The sequence below is a fragment of the Phytophthora cinnamomi genome, assembly GCF_018691715.1.
Source record: "Phytophthora cinnamomi strain GKB4 chromosome Unknown Contig92, whole genome shotgun sequence".
Classification (NCBI taxonomy): domain Eukaryota; phylum Oomycota; class Peronosporomycetes; order Peronosporales; family Peronosporaceae; genus Phytophthora; species Phytophthora cinnamomi.
Window position 1 is genome coordinate 567,299 of NW_027151025.1, and position 26,031 is coordinate 593,329.

Sequence of the window (26,031 nt, forward strand, 5' to 3'; positions counted from 1 at the left end):
CCAGCTTGGGATCTGAGATCTAATCTCAGATTCTGAGTTGAGTGGTCTGAGATCGAGGTCTAGCCGCGAGGCTATTCCCTGATTTTGGAGCCCGCATCGCCACATATTTCAGTCGTAGATCCCCCTCCACTTAAAGTGGGGGCCATCACTCCGAGTGAACTCGGTAGACGTGAATGCCGCATGGCATTCACGTAGAACGGTGTATGCCCGGTCGAGGCATGCACTGAGTTGTTGATGGCGAATTCCGCCATCGACAAACACTCGCTCCAGTATTGGAACGAGTGAGCGTAGCTCTTCAACATATCGACGAGCACGCGATTCACGCGCTCGGTTTGACCGTCCGTCTGCGGATGGTCCGCAGTCGACATGGAAAGCTGGCTCCCAAGAAGTGCAAACACTTCTTGCCACAGGTGCGCTGTGAAGCGCGGGTCTCTGTCCGACACGATGTCGGACGGCATGCCATGGTGTTTGAACACCATGTCGACGAACAGACGGGCCGTCTGCTTCGCGGTCACCTCTGTTGGCACCGCAGCAAGATGTACCATCTTGCTGAAGCGGTCTACAAAGACCACAACACCGGTATTCCCTCCGCTATCCGGAGGAAGACCAAAGATGAAGTCCAAAGACATGGACTTCCAACACTCCGACGGAGTCGGTAGTGATTGTAACGGAGCCTGCGCGAATGGCGCAGGCTTTACGCGTTGACATACCTCACAAGCACGGATGCACTTGCGCACCCACTTATACTGGTGGTGCCAGTAGAAGTCGCGCGTGAGAAAGACGTAAGTCTTCTCACGTCCGAGATGTCCCGCAGTCGGGGCATCATGATACTCGTACATGATCCTGAGTCGCAGGTCATGGTTATTTGGCACGACAACGCGATCCGCGTTGCCGTCGACTGCATTGTAAAGCAGTAGTCCGTCGTGCACACGAAAGCGGTGTGCACGCGCTCGAAGGTGCTTGGGCAGCTTCTGACGGGACTTGTCAGAAAGCGCTGTGCCATAGGCCAGCAAGAGCTTCGCGTCCGCGTCGTGCGCGCACGCGGCCTTCACATCATCCAACAGAGATGATGTGGGTTTGCTCGATCGCGTGACGTCAATGCCATTGACGTCAGCAGCTTCTGCGTAGTCCGGCCGACGTGATAACGCGTCGGCCACTACATTCAATCTTCCGGGTTTGTATTCGACCCGGAAGTCATATTCCGCAAAGAATGAGAGCCATCTCGCCATTCTTTGTGATATGTGTGGTGACTTCACTGCGGTGCGCAGTGATGCATGGTCGGTGTAGACCACGAACGGTCTACTTCCAAGCAAATACACTCGGAACTTTGCGAGTGCGTCTTTCATGGCAAGGAGTTCCTTGTCATGCACCGGATAGTTGCGCTCAGCTGGCTTCAGCTGACGCGATTGGTAGTAGACGACACGATCACGGCCCTCGTGATCGTGCTGCATTAACGCGCATCTGTGTCGCTGTGCTTAAATATCAACTGTAAATATCTGCTGCTAAAAATCAAGTAGCCAAGCGCCGCCGCACTACCGCTGCGAGTAGGCGTCACATCACTTTTCAATTTGACATCGATAGCCAAGGGGGTGGCGGGCCGAAGTACTGTGAACGCCACATTCACACCCCTGTAGAGCATTGTGGAGTTTAAGAGGGCGCGTGGTGTGGAATTAGTGGGCAACTGGCTTATGTGATTTCCGTGGTTTTCACCACTTCGAAGTTGCAGCCTAATCCTTTCTAGCTGCACGGATCTTGATTACATCCATTCGATGACAAGTTGGTTAGTCCGCATACTAGAGTGTAGTGAAGTAGATCCAACAGCAAGTACAGATAATTATATTCCTTTTCGCATTGCAAAGTAGAATCAAATCTAGAACATAGCAGTCCTTACAATGAGAGAGTGACCGACTTGTCCGAGTCGTACTGAGTCTCTAGCTGGGAAGCGGAAGGCTAGGTACTGTATGGCACTGGGCGTGAACTCAGTAGCCGGCGCATGCGGTAATGACGCTGGACCCTAGCCCGCGCCGTCCGAACGCGGTTACCCATAGACTGGTACCTCGCAAGCACCATGTCGTAGTGCTCACTGTCACGGGCACGGAGGAGCATCAGCCCCACATGAAAGTTGGTTAGATCAGAACACAGCCGCGCGACGCAGTCGAACCTGATCTCGTTCCACTTGAACGTCGCGTACGTAGCCTTTCACAACATGCACATCCGGCCAAAAAAAGTTGTTCTCGACGAGCGCTCGGTCCGGAGAAACGGCCTTGTTGCGAGCGAGGTCGTCCCTGTCGAGCGTTCCTCCCCGCGGCTTCTTCTTTGGTAGGATAGTGCGAAGCACTCGCCCTGCACCTTGGTACTCTTTGCCCACCAGCACCACCCACATCTCCGGGAACTCCGTAGGCTCACCTCCGATTTCGGGAGTCGACGTGTCCTCCTTCCACAGCATCGGCCGATGAACGGAAAGCCCGTCAAGCATCATCGTCACATCCGAGCACGATCCCGGTGAATGGTCGGATACATTGACTGCGGGACCTGGGGGCGCCACCGAGCACTCGATCTTGAAGCCGTAGAGCTTGTGCTTCGCCAAAACGTAGAGCTTCTGTTCCGCAAAACGACCACTTGGTCGATAGGCTGGTTGGAACTTGACATCGGTTGCGTAAAGCGCGTGGGGATAATTGACGAAGGTGTTACTATCCTCCATATGTCTTGACATCTAGACTTGACCACCGGAGGATACAGGACGGGCTCGACCGTCCGTATGACGCGATGGGCCCTCTTCTCGAGCGTCGACATGCCGATGTTGAAGTCGATAGCATGCTTCTACCATGTTTCGAAGTGTTTCAACACGGTCAGCGTGACGAAAAACGCATCCTTTCCCGAGATTAATGGTTTACCTCCGCGCCCTTGCATCCAAGCAATCGTTACTGCAGGCTCGATGAGAGCCCAGAGAGCATGCAGCTCCGGAGCGGAGAAGTTGGTCATCGCCTTGAGCGTATCATCACCCCCAGCGGCGGTGTACTCGGCGAGGATTGGCGACTGAGCGTCTGAAGCTTCGTCTTCCACATTGCGGGCGACCTCGCCGAAGTTCTCGTGGCTGGCGACAAGGTTGGCAACCTCGTCATCCCACTGGCGAGTAAGGCGGTCGAGGACTTGGTCGGCTGTGGTCGGAATCTTGTTTAGAAATGAGGCTCATTCGAGATGATCTTGTGCCGCGATTGTATCATCAGTAACTGGCTGTGGTTTTACAAGAGCTATGTACTTTTTAGATAAGGCTGTCTCGTAACAGATATCTACAGGAAAATATGGATAAACCACTATCGTATTTTTTCTGAGCTTTGCCTATGCAAGTCAGCTGCATACAAATTGAACGAGTTAGATGTGCTAATACCGCATCTTTGGGGCGAAGCCCCCCTATAATCATGGACTCTGTTTTATGGATTTGTGTGTGGTACATTACTCTGATCTCCATTCTGATTTACGTTTTTACGAAGGGACATCAGTTTTGATAATGGGTTAGGTGTACAATTTAGAACCTTGTCTACTATAGACCTTTTTTGCAAAAAAACCTCTGTTTACGAACATTGTGGAGTGGGACACTTTGCTGAAAATGTTGTACTCTTGAGCCAGCTGAACCGGCGACAGTGACCAGATGACGTTAACGCAAGGTTCGAAGTTATTAAACAGAAAAAAACGCCTTCACTATAGGGATCCACGGAAATGGTTTAAATCGCTAAGTTTAGCACAATTGAAGGTCTGTTAAGACCGCTTAATAGGACCTGATTTAGCAAAAAGAACTGCAATCCTTAATATATCTCGTAAAAACGGGCAGTGTAAGAAGTAGGCGTAAAAAGTCTGCGGCGACCGTCGTGCACGCTGGGCACTACGACTGAGGTGCGCCACTGTGCAACCTGCTCCAGGGAGGAGGGGTTGCGGCGGAGTACTGCCTGTGCGTGTAGGCCTGCCATTTCCACCGCGACAGCGCCCTGCATCAGTGAATGATTAGACCCACTAGAGACGACATTAGAATGCGGCTTGATCGACGAGAGTAATTCGATAGCAGCCGCGGGTGCTCTTGCGTCACGCAACACCGTATCACGCTACAGCCACATAGTACAAAGTACGCACCGCTAAGCTGTTCGCTGCCCCCTCCTTTGACAGACCGTTGCTTGCCTCCGCCTGTCGGTGTCGTCATCATTTTCGCCATGGCGGGGATGATGTTCTCTGGATTTTATCCAGAGTAGTTGGGGCGATACAAATGCGCGTACTAGTCCCTATACAAACACAGATCCCTGAATCACTTATAAGATGACAAAAGAATAAATAATGTATCGGGACGAACCTGTTAGGTTTTATACATGGGCGGATAGTATATTATCCGGTGCGTGTTGCCTGAGTCTTTTAGGGGCGACGTTCGCGTGACAATATAATCTGGACGTTGTTTGTAGTCACTTAGCCTTAACTTGCATGAGAGGCTCAAGTTACGAGGCCCGGCAGTAGAAATCCGCCCGACTACAAATAGATCGATGTCATTCTCAATTATACGATTCCATGCTCCCTAACCGAGGCTACGTTGTTGGTCGTATATGATCTCCCGTGCACCCGTAGCTGCAAGCAGGCGTCTCCGGGCTCAGCTATCTATGTTTTTGTTGCCCAATCCAAGCAACATCAGAATTGTGTGGCTATGATCACGCGTCTCAGGACCCATCTAGCTATCCAGGCTGTCTCGCCAAGTCCCAGCAACGCGTCTCAGGACTCAGCTATCTAGGCTTTCTTACCAGGTCCCAGCAACGCCACGCTGCTTCTCGCCGCAGAATAACTGGACGGTGAACGGCGGTGTGGACAATATCATCTCCGCGCTGGAGTCTGTGAAGGAGTCGTACCCAACGCTGTCGCAGGCCGACCTATTCGGTAACGTGGCCATCGATTTCCTGGGCGGACGCACGGACGCCAACAACGGAAACGCACGGAGCAGAAGGCGAAGGGCTACAGCGGCTCGTACAGCAACGGCTCGCTCACGCTGTCGAACGAGTAATTCCATGTGCTCGTGAACGAGGCATGGACGGAGGTGCCGGAGAAGGAGTACAAGGCTGAGGGAAAGGCGTGTACACAATGGACACGGACCTAGCGCTACTGGCGGCGCCCAAGCTGAAGGAGGCGGTGCAACTGTTCGCTTCGGAGAAGGGCATCTTCAGGCACTTGTTAAATTCGGCGTGAGCCAAGGTCATGGCACTCGACCACCTCAACGTGACCAACTACTAGGGCGAGTGTACGGTATCCTAGTCGATAAATGCAGTTGAACCTGCGCCTGGAAAAACAATTGTTGCACTCATCAATATATTGTGATCGTTAGATGAAAATATTGATTGTGCTGCGGTAGCGAGATTGAGATTGCATGGAGTCTCTCGTGCGAACTGCATGAGGATCTCATGGTGTTTGCGTATGCAACCCACCAACTTCAGGTACCACGCGGCACGTCCACGCCTCACGGTCGCAGACGTACGGGACCTGTTTGATATGTTGATAGTCCAGCATGGAAGTCCCAAGGAGCAGCTCGGAGCAAACGCAAACGTGGTTGAGCCGACGATATTCGAGCACGTGCTCGTCATGCTGCAGAACAAGAAGGTCTTCTCTCTTCACGAGCTTTCGAGAGCCACCATCGAGGCCAGGCACAATTCAGATGTGGAGTCCGACGAGAGTGACAATGAGTTTGACGACTAGACTGCTGTACATCTTGCGGATGTGTATTGTATGTTGGTTTGTTCGATAGATTTCAAAGATTGAAAAATTGATGCCCGGCAGCGACAATACAATTTTCAATATGTATTGTTCCAGCCCTGCATAATTATAGCGAAGTCTCTATCTATGATCGACTCTGGCTGTTTGTCTTCCTTTCACTTGACAGCGTGGTGACATTCTTCTCATTCGTACGAGGTTCTGTTCATAGTGGTTCGACATATACACCGTGGTTCGGGCGCCGTAATGTGACCCCAGTTAAAACGATGAAAGAACTCTATCTAACGGAATCGATTTCCTACGATGCTTCAAGATGTACTAGTACAAATAGAGAGGCTGTGTAGCTAAGAAGCAGCACTTGCTTCATGATAAAATCCAGAGCTTCTCCGTGCTTTAGCACGGCCTTGTTCCAGGAAACGTGAGGGGCGTCGTCCAAAAATATGTCCACATATTTTGAGGTGTCGCGCCATCAAGCAACACGTATTCGTGATGCTCCACTAGTATAATAATTATGGAAGTTTATCCATAAAAAGGAGCTGTTCGCGCCCTGCAGTATTGTCTCGTAAATAACATCGGTATCCACGATACACTCCCATAATTTACAGATACCCCTTGTTTTTACCCTGTGGTCTAGTACAAACTCTGCCATGTCGAACGAGCTCCTGGTGACGGTCGTGTTCGGCAAGCAGTCGACGTCCGTGGCCGTGTCCCCGCAGGCCCCGCAGGCGCTGGAGCAGCTCAAGAGCGCCATACACGAGAGTTTCCAGCTGGAGCCGCGGTTCCAGCGCCTGGTACTTCGCGGTCGCGACGTCCGCAGCGCCTCAACGCTCACGGACGGCTGCAAGCTGCTGCTGCTGCGCAATCGCGCCTTCCACGAGCAACCCGGCGCTTCTGAGCACATAGGGACTAGTGCAGCGTCTTCCTCCGTCGAGTCACCCCCTCGGACCAAGAATTCCGGGCCAAAACCGGCCCCTAGAGCCCCAGAAATCGACGTGAGCGAGCTGGAGGATGGTCTGCTGTTGGTGCAGGTGTTTAGAGGCAAAAGCCGCTACGACAGCATCTTCCCGCGCTCCGGTAGCGTGCTGGACGTGAAGCAGAAGGTGAGTGCAGTGCTGGGGCTGAGCTCGCCTCAAGCGCTGAGGCTGGTGGTCAAGGGGAAGACCCCAGTGGACGAGACTGTGCTGGAGTCCCTGGCCGGGACCAAGAGGTCGGTCAAGGCCATGGCGCTGCTGCACGCGCAGCAACACGTGGTGCAGGAGAAGGAGGAGGATCTGAGAGAGCTGCTCAATGAGCTGGCCAGCGCCCAGGCGGCGCTGCAGCGCGTGCAGAGGCAAATGGCGCGCAACTTCACGTCGAGAGACGAGAGTTTGTTCGAGCTGTCGAGGGTGCTGGACGAGGGCCAACGCATCGCTGGGAATTTGGAGATCGTGAAGCAGCACTTGGGTGGGGCCGTGAAAAGGGGGCCGCGTGCCAGTGAGCAGACTCTGGCTGCGGTGACGCAAGCGATTGAAGAGGCGAATGCTCTGGCGGAAGCAGCTCAGGGCTTGCTGGAGACGCACTCGACGTTCTAAGATCAGACGTCTGATCCAAGAAGGCGGAGATGAAGAATTGTTTTTAATGAAAGTGAGAGAGGTGCGCAGAGAACTGAAGTGGAGAGCAGGTGCTGAGTTATTTTTTGCGGATCGGGTCCTTATTTAGGTGGCTCAGGACGCGAGTGTCAATCAATGGCTGATGCCTCGAAATACCCGATGGCGAGGTCCAGTGTCATTTGACGGAGGCGCGCGGGAAGCAGTGGTGGTTCGGCGATTCGTTCAAGTAGTTAAGAGTCAGCAACGAAGGGCAGCTTGGCAACAACTTGCCAGGATGAGAGCAGTTCTGTGGGTGTTTGGAATGCTGGTAAGCACCTCGCAAGCTGTTTCAACCGCTTTAGACTCGCTGCAACTATTTACGACCCCACTGCCTGCACACTTTGGTGTCCTTGAATTTGTCCAAGGACTAGAACTTCGGCTGTATGTGACCGGAAACGATTTAACGGCAGTTCGAGTGACGCCAACGTGTGTTGGAGTGAGCTTTAATCCCAGCTCCGTGCTGTTTGATGCGAATGTTTCGGTTGCGAGCGGCATCAGTGCTACAGCAAAAACCACTGGAGACTTGACGATTGACTATGTGGCAACTCTGGAGAGCAACGCCTCGGACAGCGCAGTTCTTTATTCGCAAACAATTACGGTGCTTCCGGTTCCTACAGCGTACGGCGTCGAAGACCAGGCTTGGAATGGCGTCGTTCTCCAGAGCGATTCATTTGATAATTCAACTGCAATGCCCGTGACATCCCCATTCTGGAGCAAGCAACAGCATGGATATTCAAGCAGTGCGTGTGGTGGCTTCAATGGAACGAATTCGTTGTTCTTCACATCGTTGGGCGACCGACTGGCACTCACTGCACCACTGGAGCTCGAAGGTTTTCAAGGCAAGATGCACTTCTATCATGTTTATGGATTCGAGAAGGTTCAGGAGTACGACTCGCAAGGTGACAATCGTATCGCTTGCGAGATGACGGACATTGGTGAAGAAGTTAGATTTGGATACCTGCCGCAAGGCGCTGATCCTGGAAACCTCAGCACCTGGGAGGAAATTCTTGAAATCCCGCTCCCTTCCAACGCCACTGCTCGAACCAGTGACTTCACCATATATTCTGTCATTTTACCCCAGCTTTCAATGCGCCAAAATGCGCAGTTTTTCTGGATGCAGAAGAATCACTCGAGTTTCCCTATCGATGTGGCAACTGGGCTCACGAGAGATGAAGTCATTGCAGCTGAAAACGACCCGACTGGCTTTCAAGGTCAACTGGGGGTTAAAGAGCGAGAACTGTGGACATACAGGAACCTGTTTGACCAGTGGGCAATTGATGATGTGAGCCTGGAGGTTCGCTTAAATGTACCAACATTTTCTCTTGTACCTAGCGCGACTTTGAACAGCACTGCGGGCGTCGGAATCGGTGAAACGAGTGTTTTGGTGTCATCGCCTGTTCCTGGAAGTTGGGTCGCAGTGACGTCAGGAGATGGTACCCAGGCATTTCCAGATTGTACGTCCCCAGTCGTAGGTAATGCCGCAAACACAGCTACTGTTGTGCTTAGCAAGAGTGGGTACGTGCACGCTGTGGCATGCTTACTGGTTAATGGACTGGTTATCACTAGTTACCCTGTTCGGTCTCCTCGATTCTTGGTTCAAGCAGTTCAACCTACTGTTTCTAGTTCCGTGGACACCACAAAAAGTGTCGACACATGGGCAGTCAATCTACAGTGTACCAGTTGCGAGTTCATTCGATACATTGTGGTACCTCTGGGCGTTGACAGCGAAGGATCTTCGTTTATTCCAAGCTGTACATTTGGTACGAAGATTGATGCAGTAAGTGGGCAAATCTTGGTGACATACAACGCCAAAATTCGGACGGTGGCATGCGGATCAGACTTGCTGCAGAGCGAGCTAGTGGAATCGGAAAATCTCATTGTGCACCCTCGCGAGCCAACATTCAGTTACGTTGTTCCATCTACTACAATTACGGGATTCATAACCCTCGCGATAGTCCCCCCTCCAATCTCCAACGACCAGAAGTTTGGCATTGCCTACGCGGTCATATCAGAGGATAAAGACCCACCAACCTGCAACAACGCCTTATCATCCTCAGGAGAGATTGAGTTAGTCCTGAAGGTTTTTGATGTCGTTCGGGCAGTCGCATGCTGCGTTGGGGTAGTTTGTGGAGACAGCACAGTCGCGACGTGGGGGCCTATAGACGTTCAAGCGGTCAAGCCAACCTACAGCACAGGCTGCAGTACAATCAAGCCTCTGACTTTAGTCGTGAACCTTGCTGCGGTGACGGTGGGCGCTACTGTGCGCTACCAGATCTTGTCTGCTGGAGACGAGAAAGCTTTAAACTGCTCGTCTGGAAATCTGTACGAGACCCCGTTGGAAGTCGGCGCTGGAGCGTCGATGGTATCAGCTGTGAGCTGCTTAGACGGTCTGAAAATGAGCGATTCAACAGATATTTCCATCGCGCTAGATACATGCTGCTCAGGAAGATCGGCTTATCAGTATGATTCATGCGCACACGTACTTCTCATGCAAGACGACTTCACGAAATGTCCGGGTAATGGTGGTGTTGGCAACGTTCAGAACAATACGAACTGGCATGCTGTGACGAGTCAATGGGGTGGCAGCAATGTGAACGGTGGTGTAAGCTCGGACAATGTGCGTTGTGTAGCGGATGCTACACTCGGTAAAAGTGTGCTGGAGCTGACTGCTAATGGTGATCTCTACGCCGGAGTAGCACCGGTTGGTAAAACCCTGGGGAGCAATGGCGTTTTGACAAATCGCACTACGAGTGACCGATTCACGGAATGGGCTTTGGATGGCATTAGCCCGCTACCATGTAATCCTCTCGAGTGGTGTCCTGCTCGACGTGTTGGGTCAGCTGTGGAATCAGTGCTAGAACAGAATGCAGGCGTGATGGTCATGCGAATCAAACCGTGTGCAGCTTTTGGTACCCTCACACAGGTTTGGTGGGGAAGCTACGAAGCTGCCACCAGCAGTGCGATTCCGTTCCTTCCTCTTTGGAAATCTGCTTTGTACCAGGCGAAAACTACACCCGATATCGCCTTCGCATTGACGCCGCCACAACCCACAGACGACACCGCGTACACCGAGATTGTTATGCAGTGGAATGCAAGTGCAGCGCGCGCAAACCTCTATAAAGATGGCCAGCTCGTATTGAAGCAGGTGGGCACGGAGATGACGAGCAGTCAACCTGGTTCCAGCAGCTCTCTATCGATCGGAGTGTGGTTTCCCAATGCTGCTGCTGGTGAGCCGTTCTTCCATTCTTGCAACACGTATGTGGACGAAGTTCAAGTCTTCGATTTACAGATCACGGGGGGAAGGTGGTGCGACTACGAAGACGTAGTCGCAGATACGATACCTTGCTTGAGCGACGATGACTGCGAAGAATGGGTGCAGTTCAACTGCTTCATGGACATCTACGAAGCCGTCTGTACGTACAATCGTGCAACGGATGTGGACGATGGCAGCAGTTCTGCTTCTTCCAACTCAACGAAATTCTGTCAGTTCCGGCTGCAGCCGACGGCACAAACCACCGTATCAAGTACGGCGATGACCACACGAGAGCTAGAAATGGAGTGGGTAGAGGAAGAAGAGCCCAAACAAGAGGCAGAATAATTCTCAAATGGCAAATAGACTTGTAGATTCAATATCACCTCTAACACTGTCTTCACTGCCGTCATATCTAGCAGCAACCTACTTCACCGTAGCATGCAACCCGTCCACGATCTGCTCCAGTGCCGGATTGCCTCCCAGCGTAGCGATCTCGTCACGAATTTGCTGAACTGTGTCGTTCAGTTTTGCCAGCGTGAGTTCCACCGCGCCAGTTTCGCGGAGATACTGCACCGCATACTGCTTGAGCTTCGTACTCTTGGTGCGCTGCTTCAGGATGCTAAGCAACCGCGTGTCATGCGGGTTCTCCCGGATAGCCACAATGAGCGGGAAGGAGAACTTGCCCTCCGTCAGGTCTTCGCAGAAGCTCTTGTTCTCCATGTACGCCTCGTCCAGCAGGTTGACGTAGTCGTCTCGGATCTGGAAGTACACGGCCAGCGCGTTCACCAGCGGCGTGAAGTCCATCGTGCAGTCGCTAAAAGCCTGCATGAGTCCCACCGCGAGGCGAAAGAGTCCTCCCGTCTCTACAGTACAAGAAGGACAGTCATTAAAATGTTACATCAGATGGCGTAATCACCTTCTCCAAGAGTTGGCCACTTGACAAAAGGGTCCATCTCCGACATGTAAGAACACTCAACTGTTCTGCACCATCTCGAGGTACTCGTCCACCGTGGGGCACTGCAGATGGTCCCTCCAGAAGATGTCGAGCCCCTGGCCCTGGTGCAGCCGCAGCATCTCGTCCGTGTACACCTGCATGGCGCGCGGGTTGCCCAGCGCCTGGCACTTCTGCAGCGACAGGAAGTACACGTAGTTGGCGCAGTTGATGGTGGCCGGCACGCCGAAGATGTGGTGCGCCACGGGCTGGCCGCGGCGCATCTCCGAGTCGTCCTCGATGTCGTCGATGCTGGCGTCAAGAGGGGGGCAGTCACGTTTCAGTAGGTTGGGGGGAAGGGCGGTAGAACGGAGGGTAGGGCGCTCTACGCACAGGAGGCTGGCGTTGTGCAGCTGGTCCACGATGCTCTGGATGCTCTCGACGGCGGCCGCGGGCGCGCGCAGCCACGACTGGAAGGCGCCGATCATCTTGCCGCGCACGTTCTTGCCCGGCAGCTCGCTGATGTACGCGTAGGGCTCCAGCAGCTTGGACTCGTTCTCCTGCACGGTCGCCATTCGACTTGGACACTGCTGACGTACTTGGGTTGACGAAATGCGAAATGCGAAATGAAACGAAAGCTTTAGTACGGTATCGCTAGAAACCCGGCTAAGTGCGAGCGTTGCATTGACAAGTGTAGCCATGTTCATTGGAGACCTTCGTTGTTGCTGCTGCTGCTGCTGAGGTGCTTGCCTGCTTGCTCTCTGCTGCTGGTGGTTCGCTCTATCTCGGCCTGGAGCAGCACGTTTAGACCCACGTCGAGTGATTTTCTCCAACTAAAGCAGCCTCAATCAACCCGTCGCAGCCTCGTGCACTGGAACTTGTTCCACGACGCCAGCCTCCACTGTTGGATTGCTGTTTTCCAGCAGCAACCTCACCGTACATCCCCTGATCTCCTCCCAGCTCTTCTCCTCTCAGCTGAGTAGCTAGCAGAGCTCCTCGAACTATAACCGGACGATCTCCATCTTGCGTGGCTTGCTGGTCAGCAGCTGCGTCTTCTCGTTCTCCAGCGTCTGCTCGCACTGGTTCACCGCCGCGGCGTCTGCCGCCGCCTTCAGCGTCGCTAGCATCTCCTCGAACCTGCGACCACAATTCACCAAAAAGTTACGCCGCTGTCCGCCTAGAACCTAAAAAGTTACAGCGGGATGTAAACTAAACCAGACCTGCGCTGCGCCGCCTCCTGCGCCTCCTTCTGCTGCTTCAGCTGCTGCTCCAGCGCGTCCACCACATTCTTCTGGGCCTCCACCTTCTTCTTTAGCTCCTCGGGCGACGCAGCGAGGCCTCTGGGGGCCACAGGCGCGTCAACCGCCGCCTCCGCGCCGTCCAGCAGCTGCTGCGTCCACTGCGCGTTCTCCTGGTGCCGCTCGAAGGCGCGGTGGCGCGTCGCGCGCAGCTGCTGGCGTGTCTCCCGAGAGAGCTCCAGCGGCGCGGCGCTCGCCGGCGGGACGGGGACCTGCGGCGCGCGCGGCACGCGCACCTGCTGCATCTGCATGGGCTGCATCTGTACCAAGTGAAATTTGAAATTTAGTTTACACTTTTGTTTACTCTTGGTTTTTGTGAAGTGCATGATCTAAAACGGTACAGAGTCATTTTTAAAAGCACCAAAATCTGTATTTTTGTTTTGTTGCCTAAATCGCCTCTAAGCCGGCCGTCTGCCAACGGGACCATTAAATATTGATGCCCCGGAGCAGCGAGTACGTCATGAACCCACTAACGCCAGTTATCACGCACAGCATGAAGATCAGCATGAAAACTTTCGATCCGCTCACTCCAGTTGGGTCTTTCGCCGCGATTGTATTCAAACGCTTGACGTCTCGAGCCGTGATCCTGAGTCTGCTATTCCCCACCGCGGTTCCGAGCGTGTTGAGTTGCGGGTCGCTCTTCACCAGAGCCTTCACCTTGTTGGGATCCGGATTCCTCCGCAGCAGAGTCTGGTACTTGTCGACGGGAACTTGTTTGGAAAATGCCTTCAACTTTGTGAAGTGTGCAAGTCCTCTTTCTTCGTCTTCAACTTCCGTATCCGCGACTTTCTCGGTTCTGGACATGCCACCCTGCGCCGCGGAGGAGATAGGACCGGCATCAGTTTTGAGACGCGTGATCTTGTTGCTGCCTCGCAGACCAGGAAGGCCAAGGCAACAAACGGCAAGGCTGGCTACCAATAACAACAACAAGTAATTAGATCGCATGAATTAAACGTGGTGCTGGTGGCAGTGACGCTTTCGAGCACGAAAATATCCGAATGAGAATTGAAGGCTGTTTGTGAGGAGGAGGGCCCAGACGTGTCATTCACGATAACGTGGGATTCGGACGTAGATGTGCTTGGCGCAATTTGAGCAGCAGATTTAGCAGGTGGAAAACACGAGCTTCGTGAACAGAGGTATTATATACGATTCACGGCTGCAATGCGCATGAAAGTTGGTCTAGCTAATTATAATAGCCGTGCTTCGGAAGTCATACTCTCGTCACGCCTACCGAAAGCTTCCAGGAGCTTGCCAATGCTGAGGAAGTGTAGCATTCCCTAATTCCGTGAGCCGAAACTTTAGTCACTTCGACAACACGAGCTTCAGTACCGGGTGGAAACTTGAACGCCTAACAGTTTATGGCATTCCAGATTCACTTATTCTGAGCGTGATCGCAATCCTACTACATGCAGAATATCCGTAAGCCTCGTATGCGCCAAGATAGAAGAGTTTGTAGCGCCCAACCAAATCCACACCATTCAGTCTTCGTTGGTACGCATTGTCGAGCGACTGCATAGATACAGCGCAGTACAGCTTACCGAGTCGAATTGCGTGAGATAGCAAAGATGGATTTGGTCGCTGCCATGGCAGTGTCATCATTGCACATGACTTAACATCTTGAGCAAGCTCCCAGCCCCACGAACCTTTGACTCCACATTTATCGTCTTAGTTCCATCTCTCACTGTACTCACTAAAGAATTAGCCACCAACTGCTTCGTCTTGAAAACTCGATGAGCTGTACCACATTTTCGAAAGCTAGGCTGAATTTGGTGCCTTGTTTTTTGGGGCTAGTTCAAATTTATTTGAACGTACGCTTTTAAGCGTATTTATTATTATTAAAATATTCATACTCGTTGGAGATGCGATTGTTCAAGAGTTCATGACATTTATTTGTCGTTCATTGCCTGCTCCATCCCAACTACACATTTACTCAGTTTTCGTACGTACCAGACTCCTGACTCATAGGTATCAGATCATGCCGCGCGAGATAGCGTGAGAGAATAGTGCTTGATTTGGTAAAGTGGCGAGTCAACCTTATCAGATCAGCCACCAGCGCATCCAAATGTTATCTCACGCCACCAGAAACAAATGTCGCCCCATCATTCTTTCGAGCTATTTACTGCTACTGTGCCCTCTTGCTTCGTCTTCTTCACCAACATTCGCGACCTTGTCAGGTCTGGGATTGCTACCCTGAATGGATTAATGCACCTTAGCTGAGACATAGTTGACATCGGCCGTGACTTGGTTGCTGTCTCCCGCGACAGGGTAGCCGTGGCAACAAACGGCAAGGCTGACTTTGAACTCTTGACTAGGTTGAAGGTACTTTCCAAAAAGTTCCCTGCTCTCGACAAGTACCAGGTTCTGTTGCAGAAAATTCGCGACCCAGCAAGGTGAAGGCACTAGTGAAGAACGACCCACAACTCAGCAAGCTCAAGAGCGCGCGCGGGGGGGGGGAGGGGGGCAGAAAAATTATGGTAACTAAACGCAATGTCCAGCACTTGGAGTCTATCGTGGCAAAGAACCCCCTAGAAAGATCGTGGGTGTTGCAGATTTTGACTTTCCTGGCGTTGATAAGTGTCATCGGTATGGTGGCGTTGCGCTTGTTAGTATCCTGGTCTCACGTTTGAACAGAATTCCGAGTGCGTGAGAAAACATGGCGAGTTGATCACCTCTCTACTCTTCCGAGATTGCACGATGTACGATTTCGCTTGCTTTGCCAAAACAAATAAACTAAATAAAAATCACCAGAGGTGATAATATCCCGTGGGCATAGAACTATGTTGGTTCATCCAGCAACAAAACCAAGCTCCTTGCAACACACTCTCCAATGGGGTGTGAGAAGAGGTAGGACGATTGCTTTTAAGTTCTTAAAAAAAAGCAGACTCTTCTACTTTAAATGAGGTCGTTTAGACTCCGTCGACGGTGAAGCTTCGAGCGTGACGCTGGAGTGCAATCTTACTGAGTGAGAGCCGTGTGCTCCTGCAGGTGCTGGAACTCGTCGTTGTTTGCGAGTGACGACGCTCGGGTAGCGATACATATCACCTGCCGAGGCCATGTAAAGGTTACCTGTATTCGACTATGATAGCGATTGCCGCTCCAGTCAATGCACCCACTTTCTTTTGCTTGCTGCGAGGTCCTTCCTCGGTGGTCAGCTGGTCGATGAAGGGAAGCATGGAAGTGGTCGTTCGCTGCTGACCACAAAGCAAAGGAAAGCTCTTGTGTTAGCAACCGAGTGTTAGAACACGCACAGATGCACAAACACCTCAGGTTGGGTTCCCTCAGATCCACTGTTGGGCATCTCGAGCAGGGATGGCAAAAAAAATATTTAAATATTTTTATCCGTGATAAAAATATAATAAAAATATTTTTTCATTTTTATTCGTGTAAGTACGAAAATAAAACACTTCGGTTTTGTATCGGACACAATCTGACAACCGCGCTCTATTAGGTGGGGCCCTATATTTGCTGACGTGCGACGCGGTCATCTCGCCGTCCTTGCACACGCGCAAGGTGGGGAAGCAGTCCACGTCAATCTCCTTGCAGACGCTCTCCAGCTCCTCGGTGCTCACCTTTAGGAACTTGACGGCCAGGAACTCGTTCTCCGTCAGTTGCGTCACCTTGGGGGGTCACCATCTTGCAGCCACCGCACCGCGGCGCCGAGAACTGCACGGTGGCCGGCTGCTTCTCGCCGATGGCGCCGCTGAAGTCCTCAGGTGTCTTGACCTCGATCGGCATGGTCGGCTCCGCCACCTATGAAGCTGAAGTAGCCCTGCGGTTGCAGCCCACTCGTCAGTATGCGTTAAGGCCAGTATTCAGGTAGTTACTGTGTTATACGGTGCTCCAGGCGATCCGTTTCAGCGGGGTTTGATGTATAAAAATGGTAAAAATATCATAAAAATGGAAATAAAAATATTTTTTCGATATTTTTATTTTGAAAAAATCCTTCCATATTTTTTTTGCCATCCCTGTCTCGAGTGACCGACTCCCCGCGAAATGGAAAGTGCCGGCTAGAGGAGGGCAAGGAGCGTGATGCCGTACCGGTAGTTATTTCTTGCGTGATGGACGGTAACTCAGGATTCAGCAGCTACCCCCAGACTCATAAGGCCCACTGCTGAAGGTGCAACGGCGATCCGTAGCGATCGTTGGTGGCTTTCATTCAGGTATCGGCACTTGGTTTTGGGTGGATAACCGTTATGATATTGGGGCAACACAAACCCCCAGTTGTAGCGCTGCACACACGTTTCTACGAAGCTTGTCCCGCATGTGAACGGCGTTGTCGTTCGTGCAGCTATAACAGCAGCGCGACGATGCGAGCCCCCAACAAGCGTGAACATGGCTTCCTCCAATGCCGTGCAGTTTGCCAACCACTACTAGCGGCTCTCGTTCACGTACACCGGCGCTGGGTCCAGTATCTGGTCACCAAGGGGTCTGCACCGCAGACTCGCAGTCTGACGGGAACAGTTAGAACTCAAAAGGGTCAAAAGGAGCGGGTAGAGGTCGGTCGGCCCCGGCCCTGCGTTACCGTTAAGTAATCTCTCCGCATCGCCAGCCCATTGTGGATACCCAGCGGTAGTTTTTCAAGTCAAAGCTCGAGCTTTGACTCGATGTTAAGCTCGCAGCGGCCAGCGTTCCTTGCCTCTCTCATGACTCGCCCCACGCCACCCGCTCACGCGAAATCTTCTACAACAGCATCGACGCCGCCGTGCCAGCTAATGCGGGAACGGAGAGGGCGAAAGCACATCAGCATTTACCCAACGGGGAGGAGCACTGCGGTGACAGCAGCGCGTTTCGGTCTCCCGATTGGCCTTTCGGACCGAAAGTTTCGGTGCGGGCTGTCACACAGTGGCACGGTCAATTCGGCCTGACCCGCTTCCCCGGACGGTCGTCTCCGATCGTAGGCCGGTTCTCAACCGAAGCGTTTTTCTCGACGCGTGCGTTACATGCGTGCCCTACCCCGTATGCTCGGTTGAGAATGAAACTGACCAAATTTGATTGGCCCAGTGTTTGATCAATATTATCCAATCATTGTACTGTTACTCTGTGTGGTCTACGTGTGGTTCACGACTCAACAATATCTGAAGCGCTGACCAAGACTCCCCCGTCCGGCAATGGGGAGCGAAGCTGGTCCAACCTACCAAGCCCCTGTAGTATCTCTTGAAAGCTGAATCTCTAAGTAGCGTAGAAGCATGCACTCCCCACGAAATCCGCTCTCGAACTGTTGAATTTTTTTTTCGTGCTGCTTGGTGTCGCTTGATGGCTACCAAACAAACCAGAAGGCCGCACAGCTCATCTTCAGCTTTCCAGCGACGCCGTTACCTTGCGGTGGGGGTGAAGCGCGGGGGAGAAGCACGTTGAAGCCGGACCGACGCCATGTCAGAGGAGGGGGAGTGCTGTGAGGGGGAATGCAAATAATGCAGTGCACTGATTGGCCAAAAGTAGTTAACGCTTGCCAACGCACGAGTTGTGCAGTATCATTTTTGTAACGTCCTGTTAACCAATCAGATCACAAAGTGTCCGAAAACGCATGCGTCCGCCTCGGTTGAGAACCGGCCTTAGTCTCCCCATCAGTTGCTTCAGAACTCGTCCAAGTCCAAGTCAGCAGAAGCGCGCGGAAGTAGGCCCGGCGGAACCAGGGCACGCGAAGCTAATCCTCGGTGTCCTCACGGTCCGTGTGGTCACGTGAACCCACGTCACGGTTGAATTAAAAAAAAAAAAAAAAAAAGCTGCAGTGCTTTCAAGTCTCGACAATCCGTCAAGAGGTTCCGATGCAATTGCATGTACCGACGCCATGCCAGACATCAGCCGCGGTCGAGTGACAGCACACAGCAAGCGAGCACCAGCATGGCTGGATCGGCGCCGCAACTCCATCGGAGCGGTGCCTTACCGATCTCTATCGTACAGTATGTGCGCACCGACGTCCATGATGGCTCTGGCTCCAGTTCTTGAATCACAAGCAAGTGATGCCGGCGCTCCCACGTTTACGGTCACGCCAGTGACCTTTTGGACGCGCGGCGAGACATCTTGCCGCGCCTTAGCGGCGCATCCTCCAGTGCACGCCGCGCAATGTTCCTGTGGAGGCGTGCCACTGTCCCGGAACCATTTCGTTGGCGATGACTGCCGGAAGATCGCCGTCTTGAGCCCTTTAACAGAGACAGGAGAGCCCGAGAGCTCCGCTAACGCCCGCCAGTCGCCAATTCGCCGCCGCCCGCCCAGCATGGAGGACCTCGGGTCCATGCACCCCACCGCCGGGTACCTCTTCGCAGAGGAGCTGGACGTGCACTTCATGGACCTGCACTCGACGCTGCTGCTCGAGGACTTCCGGCCCGTGGCCGACAGCAACCCCTTCAGCTTCAGCTTCGGCGGCTGCGCGTCGCCCAGCTCGCCCTCGTCGGTGGCCTACCCGCCCGCCTACTACCCGCCGACCAAGCCCAAGGCCGTCTTCACGCCCTTGGACGACGCCGAGCTCTTCATCAAACCGGAGCCGCAGCACGACGTCACTGCGCAGAACGGCTTCTTGTCGCCGGTACCCGTCAACGTCCCCAGCCATGACCATGACACCCCCGTGGTGAACGAGCGAGAGCGTCTCCGCTGCCGCCAACGCGGCTACGAGAAGCGCTACCGAGGCCGCAAGAGAGTGAGTACAGCCTCTCTCCTCTCTTCTCCTCTCCTATTGCCGGCTCAAGGCCAACAACAACCAACGTGACTCTGTGTGTGTCCGCAGAAAAGCCTCGACCAGCAGCGAGACGCGTGGCTCAGTCTCGAGATGAAGCTGGCCGCCATCCGCAGGAAGCACTGCAAGCCGTTCGTCCAGCAGAGACGCAGCCTCCAGGAGCCCCTGCAGCTCAAGCTGCTGCTGCTGCAGGAGGAGGAGCGCGCGCTCGTCGAGGACCGCGTCGCCATCCAATCGCTCCAGGCCTGGGAGCGCATCTCGCGCATCCGCGAGTACTCCGACAAGGACGCGCTGCGCACCGTGACCGAGTGGCGGCACAGCGCCGTCAAGGTCATCGGCCCCTGCGGCGTGCTCACCCCGCGGCGCTTCCACCCGTACGCGCCCATGGAGCCGCTCCACTTCACGTGGTGAGGCACGAATCGTATCACCCACCGCCTCCCAGCCCCATTTCATTATTTTTTTATTCCCGCGAGAGTTGAACCCCGAGGACCAAGTAGCAGTAGATCACGCAGCGGAAGTACACTAAACCCAATAAGCACGAGACCTTCTTTAAACTGCAGTCGTCGTCTGAGGGTCTCCATCGGGTCTACGGAAAACCTGATGGACACCACTTCTGCGACTAGCGAGTTCAACCCCCACCTCTAAACGTTGAAGCGCACCCGTAGCGTTGTTCGGGGTGACGAAAACAAAAGGCAGTGGGTGAGGCAATGCGGCGGCATGGCCTGCTCGGAGCTGCAATTGCATCACTTCGTAGCAGATCGATCGAAATCCTTGAACGTGACGCACGGGTTCCGCTGCTGTCAAGCTAGCTATCCCCTCTTGACTCGAGAGGGGATAGCTAGCTGTTGCTCGTCGACGCGCCGCTGTCTCAGAGGTCAACTTCAAGCACTGTCTGAGCCGAATGGCGGTCGACGATTGTAGGCTCTCACGCTTCAACCGATGACGGTGCACTCCCCGATCACCAGGGGTCCTACATGGTTACAGGTCCGCTGCGGCCTAAGGCCCGGTCAAATGAAATCTCGCACCGCGCGGTCGTCACTGCGTCTAAGCCGGATATGCCATCGACCAGAGCGCGGATCTCGCATTTGACGCCTGCTGCGTTCGCTCCACTGCGACCCGAGAGAAAACCTCGTGCTTGCATGCGAAGGTTGATGGGGCCGCAAGCTGCTCTCGCCAGGAATTCGGGCGTTGGCCGGAACTTTTACGATCAGCGTCCACAAGTACCTGCCTAGGCCGTGGGACCGGGCGAGTCATAGCAGACGAGTCGCGTCTTCGAATCTGCTCCTCGCTGTCAAGCCGCCCTCGCGGGCTCCTCACCACCCGTGCTGCCGACCTGAAGAAGCCACCAGCATCGATGGATGCAGCAAACAACCGCCTCTCGATAGCGCTCGAACCGCCTTAAGACTCTTAAGTTAAAGCCTCCGTCGCCCACCCATCGTACGCAAGACGCCGCCACTAAGGTTTCAGTGGACGACGAGATCTATCGAGCTTCAACGTTTCGGGCGACAGCCCGTCTGCCTTGTCCAGCGATGTCCCCAGCGAGTCGGCCGTGGCAGGCCGTCTGCCTGCTGTCACTGGTACTGTAGCAGGCGCATAGGGCTTCCCGTCGAATGGGAAGTTCCCATTGGGAACCCACCCGACCTCCAGGCCAATCCGCGCGTGAAGGCACCGCAGAGTAGCTTGGCCCCAACTCAGTCGCCGAACAACAGCAAGCAGGAAGAAGAGTGAGAAGGCGAGGCCTCCACTCCAGACAATCGAACGAAAGCGGGATCGGCGTCCCCAGACCACCCGACGAATGTTGAAGGTTTGTTTCGAGGCAGCATTCGCCGATTTGCGCCGACCCAGCGACTTCCATGGCCATGGCCGCCGACCACGAGCTCACCGCTGTGTGCCAGTTCCTCAACGAGCTAAGTCTCGACGAGATCTACCGGTTGCAGTTGGCCACCACCAACGACGACGACGACATCACCCCCACCAAGCTCGAGCCTTCCATGTCAGACGACGACGGAACGGACGCGTCCACCGTAACGGGGGTCACCTCGGACGAGGGCAGCGACGTTGAAGACCCGCCGAGACCCGGTGGCGCCACTTCTTCCAAGAAGAGGGCCGCCAGTGAAACCGTGACCACGGCATCCCCGACCAAGAAGAAGCGGCTGCCCAAGAACGAGCTCCAGCGCGCGCGCCAGCGCATGTACGACCAGAAGTCCCGCTACAAGAAGCAGATGTCGCACAAGGCCCTGTGCCAGGCCTTCGTGCCGGCGCTCAAGCTCTTCATCCTGCTGATGGAGAAGCGGGTGGAGCAGACCGAGAGGCGGATCCAGCTGCTGCGCGTCGTGAACGAGAGCGACGCTGCCCTCGGTCACAATGAACAGCTACCCGTGAACGAAGAAGCGATCGAAGCTATCGACAAGTGGACGTCCAAGTGGAGCTACAAGAGGGAGAAGCACCGGGGCAAGTTCTTCATGCGCGAGCAGGCCATGGAGATTGAGCCGGAGATGAAAAAATTGGCTGACGTCGGGAAGCGTTTATCTCTGGTGACGGCCGAGCTCAAGTGGCGGCTCGGTGGGGAGGCCATCAGTGTGGTTCTTTAGTGTGGTGGGGTTCTTGGTTGTCTGTACATGGAAATACCTCGTAATAAGGTTTAGCTAAGCACTTTGAAAAAATATATTTACCCATCCGTACAACTGCTGGCTTGTTCGACACCACGATCAGTTTGACCCCTTTGACTGTGTCGCTAACTTCAGAGCACGTCGCCAAGAAATTACCTCGATCGTCCCTCTCCTTGCACGATTTGATTTGCCCTCGAACCACGGCCCCATCGGCAGGTGAGGGAGGAGCTACCCTGCGTTACCCCGACAACAGGACGATGCAGGCCTGCTACCCCAGACGTAGCACTTGACGGTACCGAAGACGCCTGGAGACACCAGTCCTCACTCTTGAATTTGCGTCGCAACTCGAAAGATGGCCAACCCTGAAATATCTTCCGTCTGGGGATTCGTGGTCGACACCAACCTTGACGAAATCTTCAGCGCCAGCGACGCACCCAGGTTCCTGACTACCGTGATGGCGTGCCATTCGGGTTCCTCCTTCGTCAGCGTCGACGAGGCTGAGATCGTCGTCAAGACCGAGACGACTGCAGTGCCGTTCAACTCCGACGACGAGAGAACTTCCGACGAAGACGTCAAGCCCGTGACCAACGCCCCACCGACCAAACTAGAGATCAAACGATTACGGCAGCATGTGTACGACAAAAAATACCGAGAGAAGAGGAAGGTGAGGGGGGCCAATTTGCATGATGAGGCTGCCACGAAAACTCTAACGCTGAACTTGTAGGTTACGAAAGTTTCGCTGGGTAATGATTTCGTGGCCGGGTTGAAGCTGCTCAATTTGTTGCTAGAAGATCGCGTTCAAAGGACTAGAATGGTCGCGTTGACTATGAGACTGGTGGCGCTCGAGCAGGACAGTCAACCGATCGCCGCCTGCGAGCGAGACCGAAAAACGATCCTGAAGGAAGCCAAACAGCAGCTATCTCTCAATCGAACGGCGACCAAGTTCGCCAAGAAGTGGACGACGACCTGGACACGAGTCAAAGTTGAAAAGGGCAAGTTTTTCCTCAAGGGGAAAGCGGCCGACATCAACCTGCAGATCCAAGACCTCGTCAAGCATCGCGAGACACTAACAGAAGCGACGGCCGAGCTCGAGTGGTGCATGCAGCAGAAGGCCACTGGGGTGTGGCCGTAGTCTTCACTCATGCAGTTATAGTGGAATGTAGACGTAAATATGTAGCAGTACAATGGAACTCTCCGTGCACCTTCTATCGGCTCGGGGCTTCTGTGTCCCCAGATCGGATGTTTCGTCCGTATCAGGAGGAGATCCGCCCTCATTCTTCATTCTTCTCGAATCATGAGACCTCGAGGTCAGAAGCTGCCTACCCTGCACGGTAGGGCCTAGTTGCCCAAGCACCACCTTTGTTCCCTTTTCCGCCTGCTACTGATCGAGAGCACCATGACGATGACACGAGCTCAGCTACTCCATTTATTCCACTACGGCTAGCACAATACGAAAGATTCCGAGTTGGACGATCGGATTAAATGGGCAGATCGTGATTTTCGTGCACTGAAAGTGACGGTAAAACGTAGTACGTGGTACCCAAGCGTCTGGAAGTTGTCCAAAATGGCGTGGTCCGCGTCTTCATCTTCGTCACTATAAGGCACTGGATCGAAGTGATGACACGCGCGCTTGCTCGCGCGTAAACTCTCCAGCTCCTGGAGCTGTAAGAAACCCTGACGAGCATTGCGCCTCTCTTCCGAGGCTTCCTCGGGACGAAGAAAGCTCGAAGTCGGGCCAGAGCGGGCTGAAGAAAGCGAGGATCGGGTGCTGGGAGTGGAGCGAGCCATGATGATCGGTAGCGAGATGGGATTTTGAAGAATGACATGCAGCGACTGAGTGAAAAGCAGAGAGAATTCGCGCGATTCGTGCACGCACGAAGGAGACGACCAAGTGAACGACTGATCATATCTTCTCAGCTCTTTCAATATCGATCCCTTGGTCAGCTCTCGGCCGAGAGATGAATACCCTAAAATGTCGCACCTTCGTTTTCCCTGATTGCACAGCTCACCGCGTAGTTGTCAAATTCTGAATTGGAGGTCTATGGACGACGTTGAGCTGCAATCCATGTCAGCCTTCCTGCACGAATTAAACGACAGTGAAATCCTTGATCGTGAAACTTCCGCAGTCGTCGAAGAGGTCGTAAGCGTCGATGCAGCCACCATTCTGCTCGACAGCGTAGTGGAAGCTGTACTGGCACCATTTAACTCGGAAGAGGACATTGAAGAGAGCGATTCCAACGACGACATACCGCTGGCACTCATCATATCCCGGTCTCCCAGGAACATTTACTTACAACGACAACGGAAGTACAGTAAGAAATACTGCAAGAAAAGAGAGGTGCGTGGAGTTCGACTAAGCAGTACTCACAATGTACATGATATTAACTCGATGGCGAGTGCAGCGTAACCATACCGCGATGGCCCACACTTTTGTGGCCGGACTAAAACTGCTCAAGGTTCTGGTGGAAGATCGGATTCAACGCACCAAGATGGTTACGATGACGAGGAGACTGGTCGACGTCAATAAGAGCGACAAGTGGTACGAGGTGGATCTCCACACCATCGAGCAAGAAGCAACGCAGCAACTGGTGCTGATCCACGGAACGATGCAGTTCATCGACGTTTGGAAGGTGACTTGGTACCACTGCAAGAGCGAATACGGCAGATGCTTCCTCAAGTCGTGGGTACTGAAGGTCGAGAACGGCTTTGGGGAGTTGGTCGAGGTCGGGAAAAAACTGGCGGAAGAGATGATCGAGCTCGAGTTCTGCTTGCTGCAAAAGCCAAGTGGAGTGTGGATTTAATGTTCATCATGCATCGATTCTCTCTCCTAGATGCTATATACTGTTAACCGACTTCGTCATTAGTGTTGGACAGAGCCGCCAATTACGCTCCTTTTGCCTCGTCCTACTTGTTGCGGAATGTATCACCCATACTTGATGGCGATTCCACCACCCGTTGCGTCCAAGTCTTTGGTTATCGATTCGCTATCGTCGAACGTGCTGAAATTCATTTTCAACCACAAGTACGGTATTAGCCTGTCCGTAGCCGCAAGCTCTCCACGTTTTAGATGCCGCCGTCCGTGCCGTTCTCGATGAAGTGAGTTTTTGAACGCCGTGTAGTCGTGTTTCTCGCGGCGAGTGACCATAAGCTTAGACGAAGAGTTAACCGCCAAGTAACTCGCGCCACTTCTCGGGTTGGCCAGGATCCACACTCGGGGTCTGCTCTCCGTTTGCGCGCACACACATTATTGTCCCGATGACGGCCACCCAGGTTTTCTCGAACGTCTGTCGGAATCGGTAGGTCCGTTGAGTCACGCAGCCCGTTCCAGTAGAAGTTGTCGCCATTGTCAATGGCGACGGGCGAACGAAGTAGGGCTGCTGTAACGGCCTGGCCCAACCGAATGCAACATATTCCACGGCGTTGTCGTCTAGCACAGTGGAAGCTTTGTGGTGCGAACAGCGACTGTTTGGTTATGGCCCCCAATAACGAGGGCGAGACATCGAATAGTTCTCTTTCAACTACTATTTGTCGCCTGCTGAGCCACTACTGGATCCTCTTTATGAACTTGTGCAGTTTGTCACTCGCACTCGGCTTCGCATGTGAGTCTTTTCAATCGCCATAAGAGTCACACCGCCACGATAGCCGAGACGGGCAGTGCGAGAGCCGTGAGGATACTGATTAAGAGCGCACTCTTCAACCTTGTCCCACTCGTCGCCTCGAGCTACATGACGCAAGTGTGTTGTCCACTAGCACATTTGTTTTCATTTTGTAACGTCTAACAAGTAAGAGCAAACTTGTTCGCAAAATACTATCGAGTCGTCAAAAGTAGCCAAGTCTTTATTTGTCTGATGCCCGCTGCATCCCATGCCATCTCTCCACTCAGCTCAGCTTCTGCCTGTGCGGAAAGCA

At 53.6% G+C, this 26,031-nt stretch overlaps 10 protein-coding genes across 10 annotated transcripts; 5 read left to right on the forward strand and 5 right to left on the reverse strand.

The window, feature by feature from the left end:
- Positions 1 to 2,131: 2,131 nt before the first annotated feature.
- On the reverse strand, positions 2,132 to 2,701 carry IUM83_02807 (uncharacterized protein; the record flags this gene model as incomplete). The annotated part of the gene is made up of 1 exon (XM_067926757.1): positions 2,132 to 2,701. One exon carries the CDS (start codon positions 2,699 to 2,701, stop codon positions 2,132 to 2,134), a length of 570 nt encoding a protein of 189 aa, XP_067784231.1.
- A 3,679-nt stretch (positions 2,702 to 6,380) lies between these two features.
- On the forward strand, positions 6,381 to 7,304 carry IUM83_02808 (DEAD-box ATP-dependent RNA helicase 5; the record flags this gene model as incomplete). The annotated part of the gene is made up of 1 exon (XM_067926758.1): positions 6,381 to 7,304. One exon carries the CDS (start codon positions 6,381 to 6,383, stop codon positions 7,302 to 7,304), a length of 924 nt encoding a protein of 307 aa, XP_067784232.1.
- Positions 7,305 to 11,037: 3,733 nt separating this feature from the next.
- IUM83_02809 (geranylgeranyl pyrophosphate synthetase) lies at positions 11,038 to 12,120 on the reverse strand (the record flags this gene model as incomplete). The annotated part of the gene is made up of 3 exons (XM_067926759.1): positions 11,038 to 11,477; positions 11,592 to 11,857; positions 11,939 to 12,120. 3 exons carry the CDS (start codon positions 12,118 to 12,120, stop codon positions 11,038 to 11,040), a joined length of 888 nt encoding a protein of 295 aa, XP_067784233.1.
- A 426-nt stretch (positions 12,121 to 12,546) lies between these two features.
- On the reverse strand, positions 12,547 to 13,094 carry IUM83_02810 (uncharacterized protein; the record flags this gene model as incomplete). Its single annotated transcript, XM_067926760.1, has 2 exons — positions 12,547 to 12,682; positions 12,766 to 13,094. 2 exons carry the CDS (start codon positions 13,092 to 13,094, stop codon positions 12,547 to 12,549), a joined length of 465 nt encoding a protein of 154 aa, XP_067784009.1.
- Positions 13,095 to 13,269: 175 nt separating this feature from the next.
- Positions 13,270 to 13,647, reverse strand: IUM83_02811 (uncharacterized protein; the record flags this gene model as incomplete). The annotated part of the gene is made up of 1 exon (XM_067926761.1): positions 13,270 to 13,647. One exon carries the CDS (start codon positions 13,645 to 13,647, stop codon positions 13,270 to 13,272), a length of 378 nt encoding a protein of 125 aa, XP_067784008.1.
- Positions 13,648 to 16,299: 2,652 nt separating this feature from the next.
- IUM83_02812 (putative thioredoxin) lies at positions 16,300 to 16,578 on the reverse strand (the record flags this gene model as incomplete). The annotated part of the gene is made up of 2 exons (XM_067926762.1): positions 16,300 to 16,337; positions 16,413 to 16,578. The coding sequence occupies 2 exons, from the start codon at positions 16,576 to 16,578 to the stop codon at positions 16,300 to 16,302; spliced, it is 204 nt and encodes a 67-aa protein (XP_067784048.1).
- A 2,479-nt stretch (positions 16,579 to 19,057) lies between these two features.
- Positions 19,058 to 19,924, forward strand: IUM83_02813 (uncharacterized protein; the record flags this gene model as incomplete). The annotated part of the gene is made up of 2 exons (XM_067926763.1): positions 19,058 to 19,477; positions 19,565 to 19,924. The coding sequence occupies 2 exons, from the start codon at positions 19,058 to 19,060 to the stop codon at positions 19,922 to 19,924; spliced, it is 780 nt and encodes a 259-aa protein (XP_067784007.1).
- Positions 19,925 to 21,366: 1,442 nt separating this feature from the next.
- Positions 21,367 to 22,104, forward strand: IUM83_02814 (DNA binding protein; the record flags this gene model as incomplete). Its single annotated transcript, XM_067926764.1, has 1 exon — positions 21,367 to 22,104. The coding sequence occupies one exon, from the start codon at positions 21,367 to 21,369 to the stop codon at positions 22,102 to 22,104; it is 738 nt and encodes a 245-aa protein (XP_067784052.1).
- A 370-nt stretch (positions 22,105 to 22,474) lies between these two features.
- On the forward strand, positions 22,475 to 23,254 carry IUM83_02815 (DNA binding protein; the record flags this gene model as incomplete). Its single annotated transcript, XM_067926765.1, has 2 exons — positions 22,475 to 22,786; positions 22,847 to 23,254. 2 exons carry the CDS (start codon positions 22,475 to 22,477, stop codon positions 23,252 to 23,254), a joined length of 720 nt encoding a protein of 239 aa, XP_067784051.1.
- Positions 23,255 to 24,187: 933 nt separating this feature from the next.
- Positions 24,188 to 24,923, forward strand: IUM83_02816 (uncharacterized protein; the record flags this gene model as incomplete). The annotated part of the gene is made up of 2 exons (XM_067926766.1): positions 24,188 to 24,460; positions 24,525 to 24,923. The coding sequence occupies 2 exons, from the start codon at positions 24,188 to 24,190 to the stop codon at positions 24,921 to 24,923; spliced, it is 672 nt and encodes a 223-aa protein (XP_067784010.1).
- Positions 24,924 to 26,031: the final 1,108 nt, after the last annotated feature.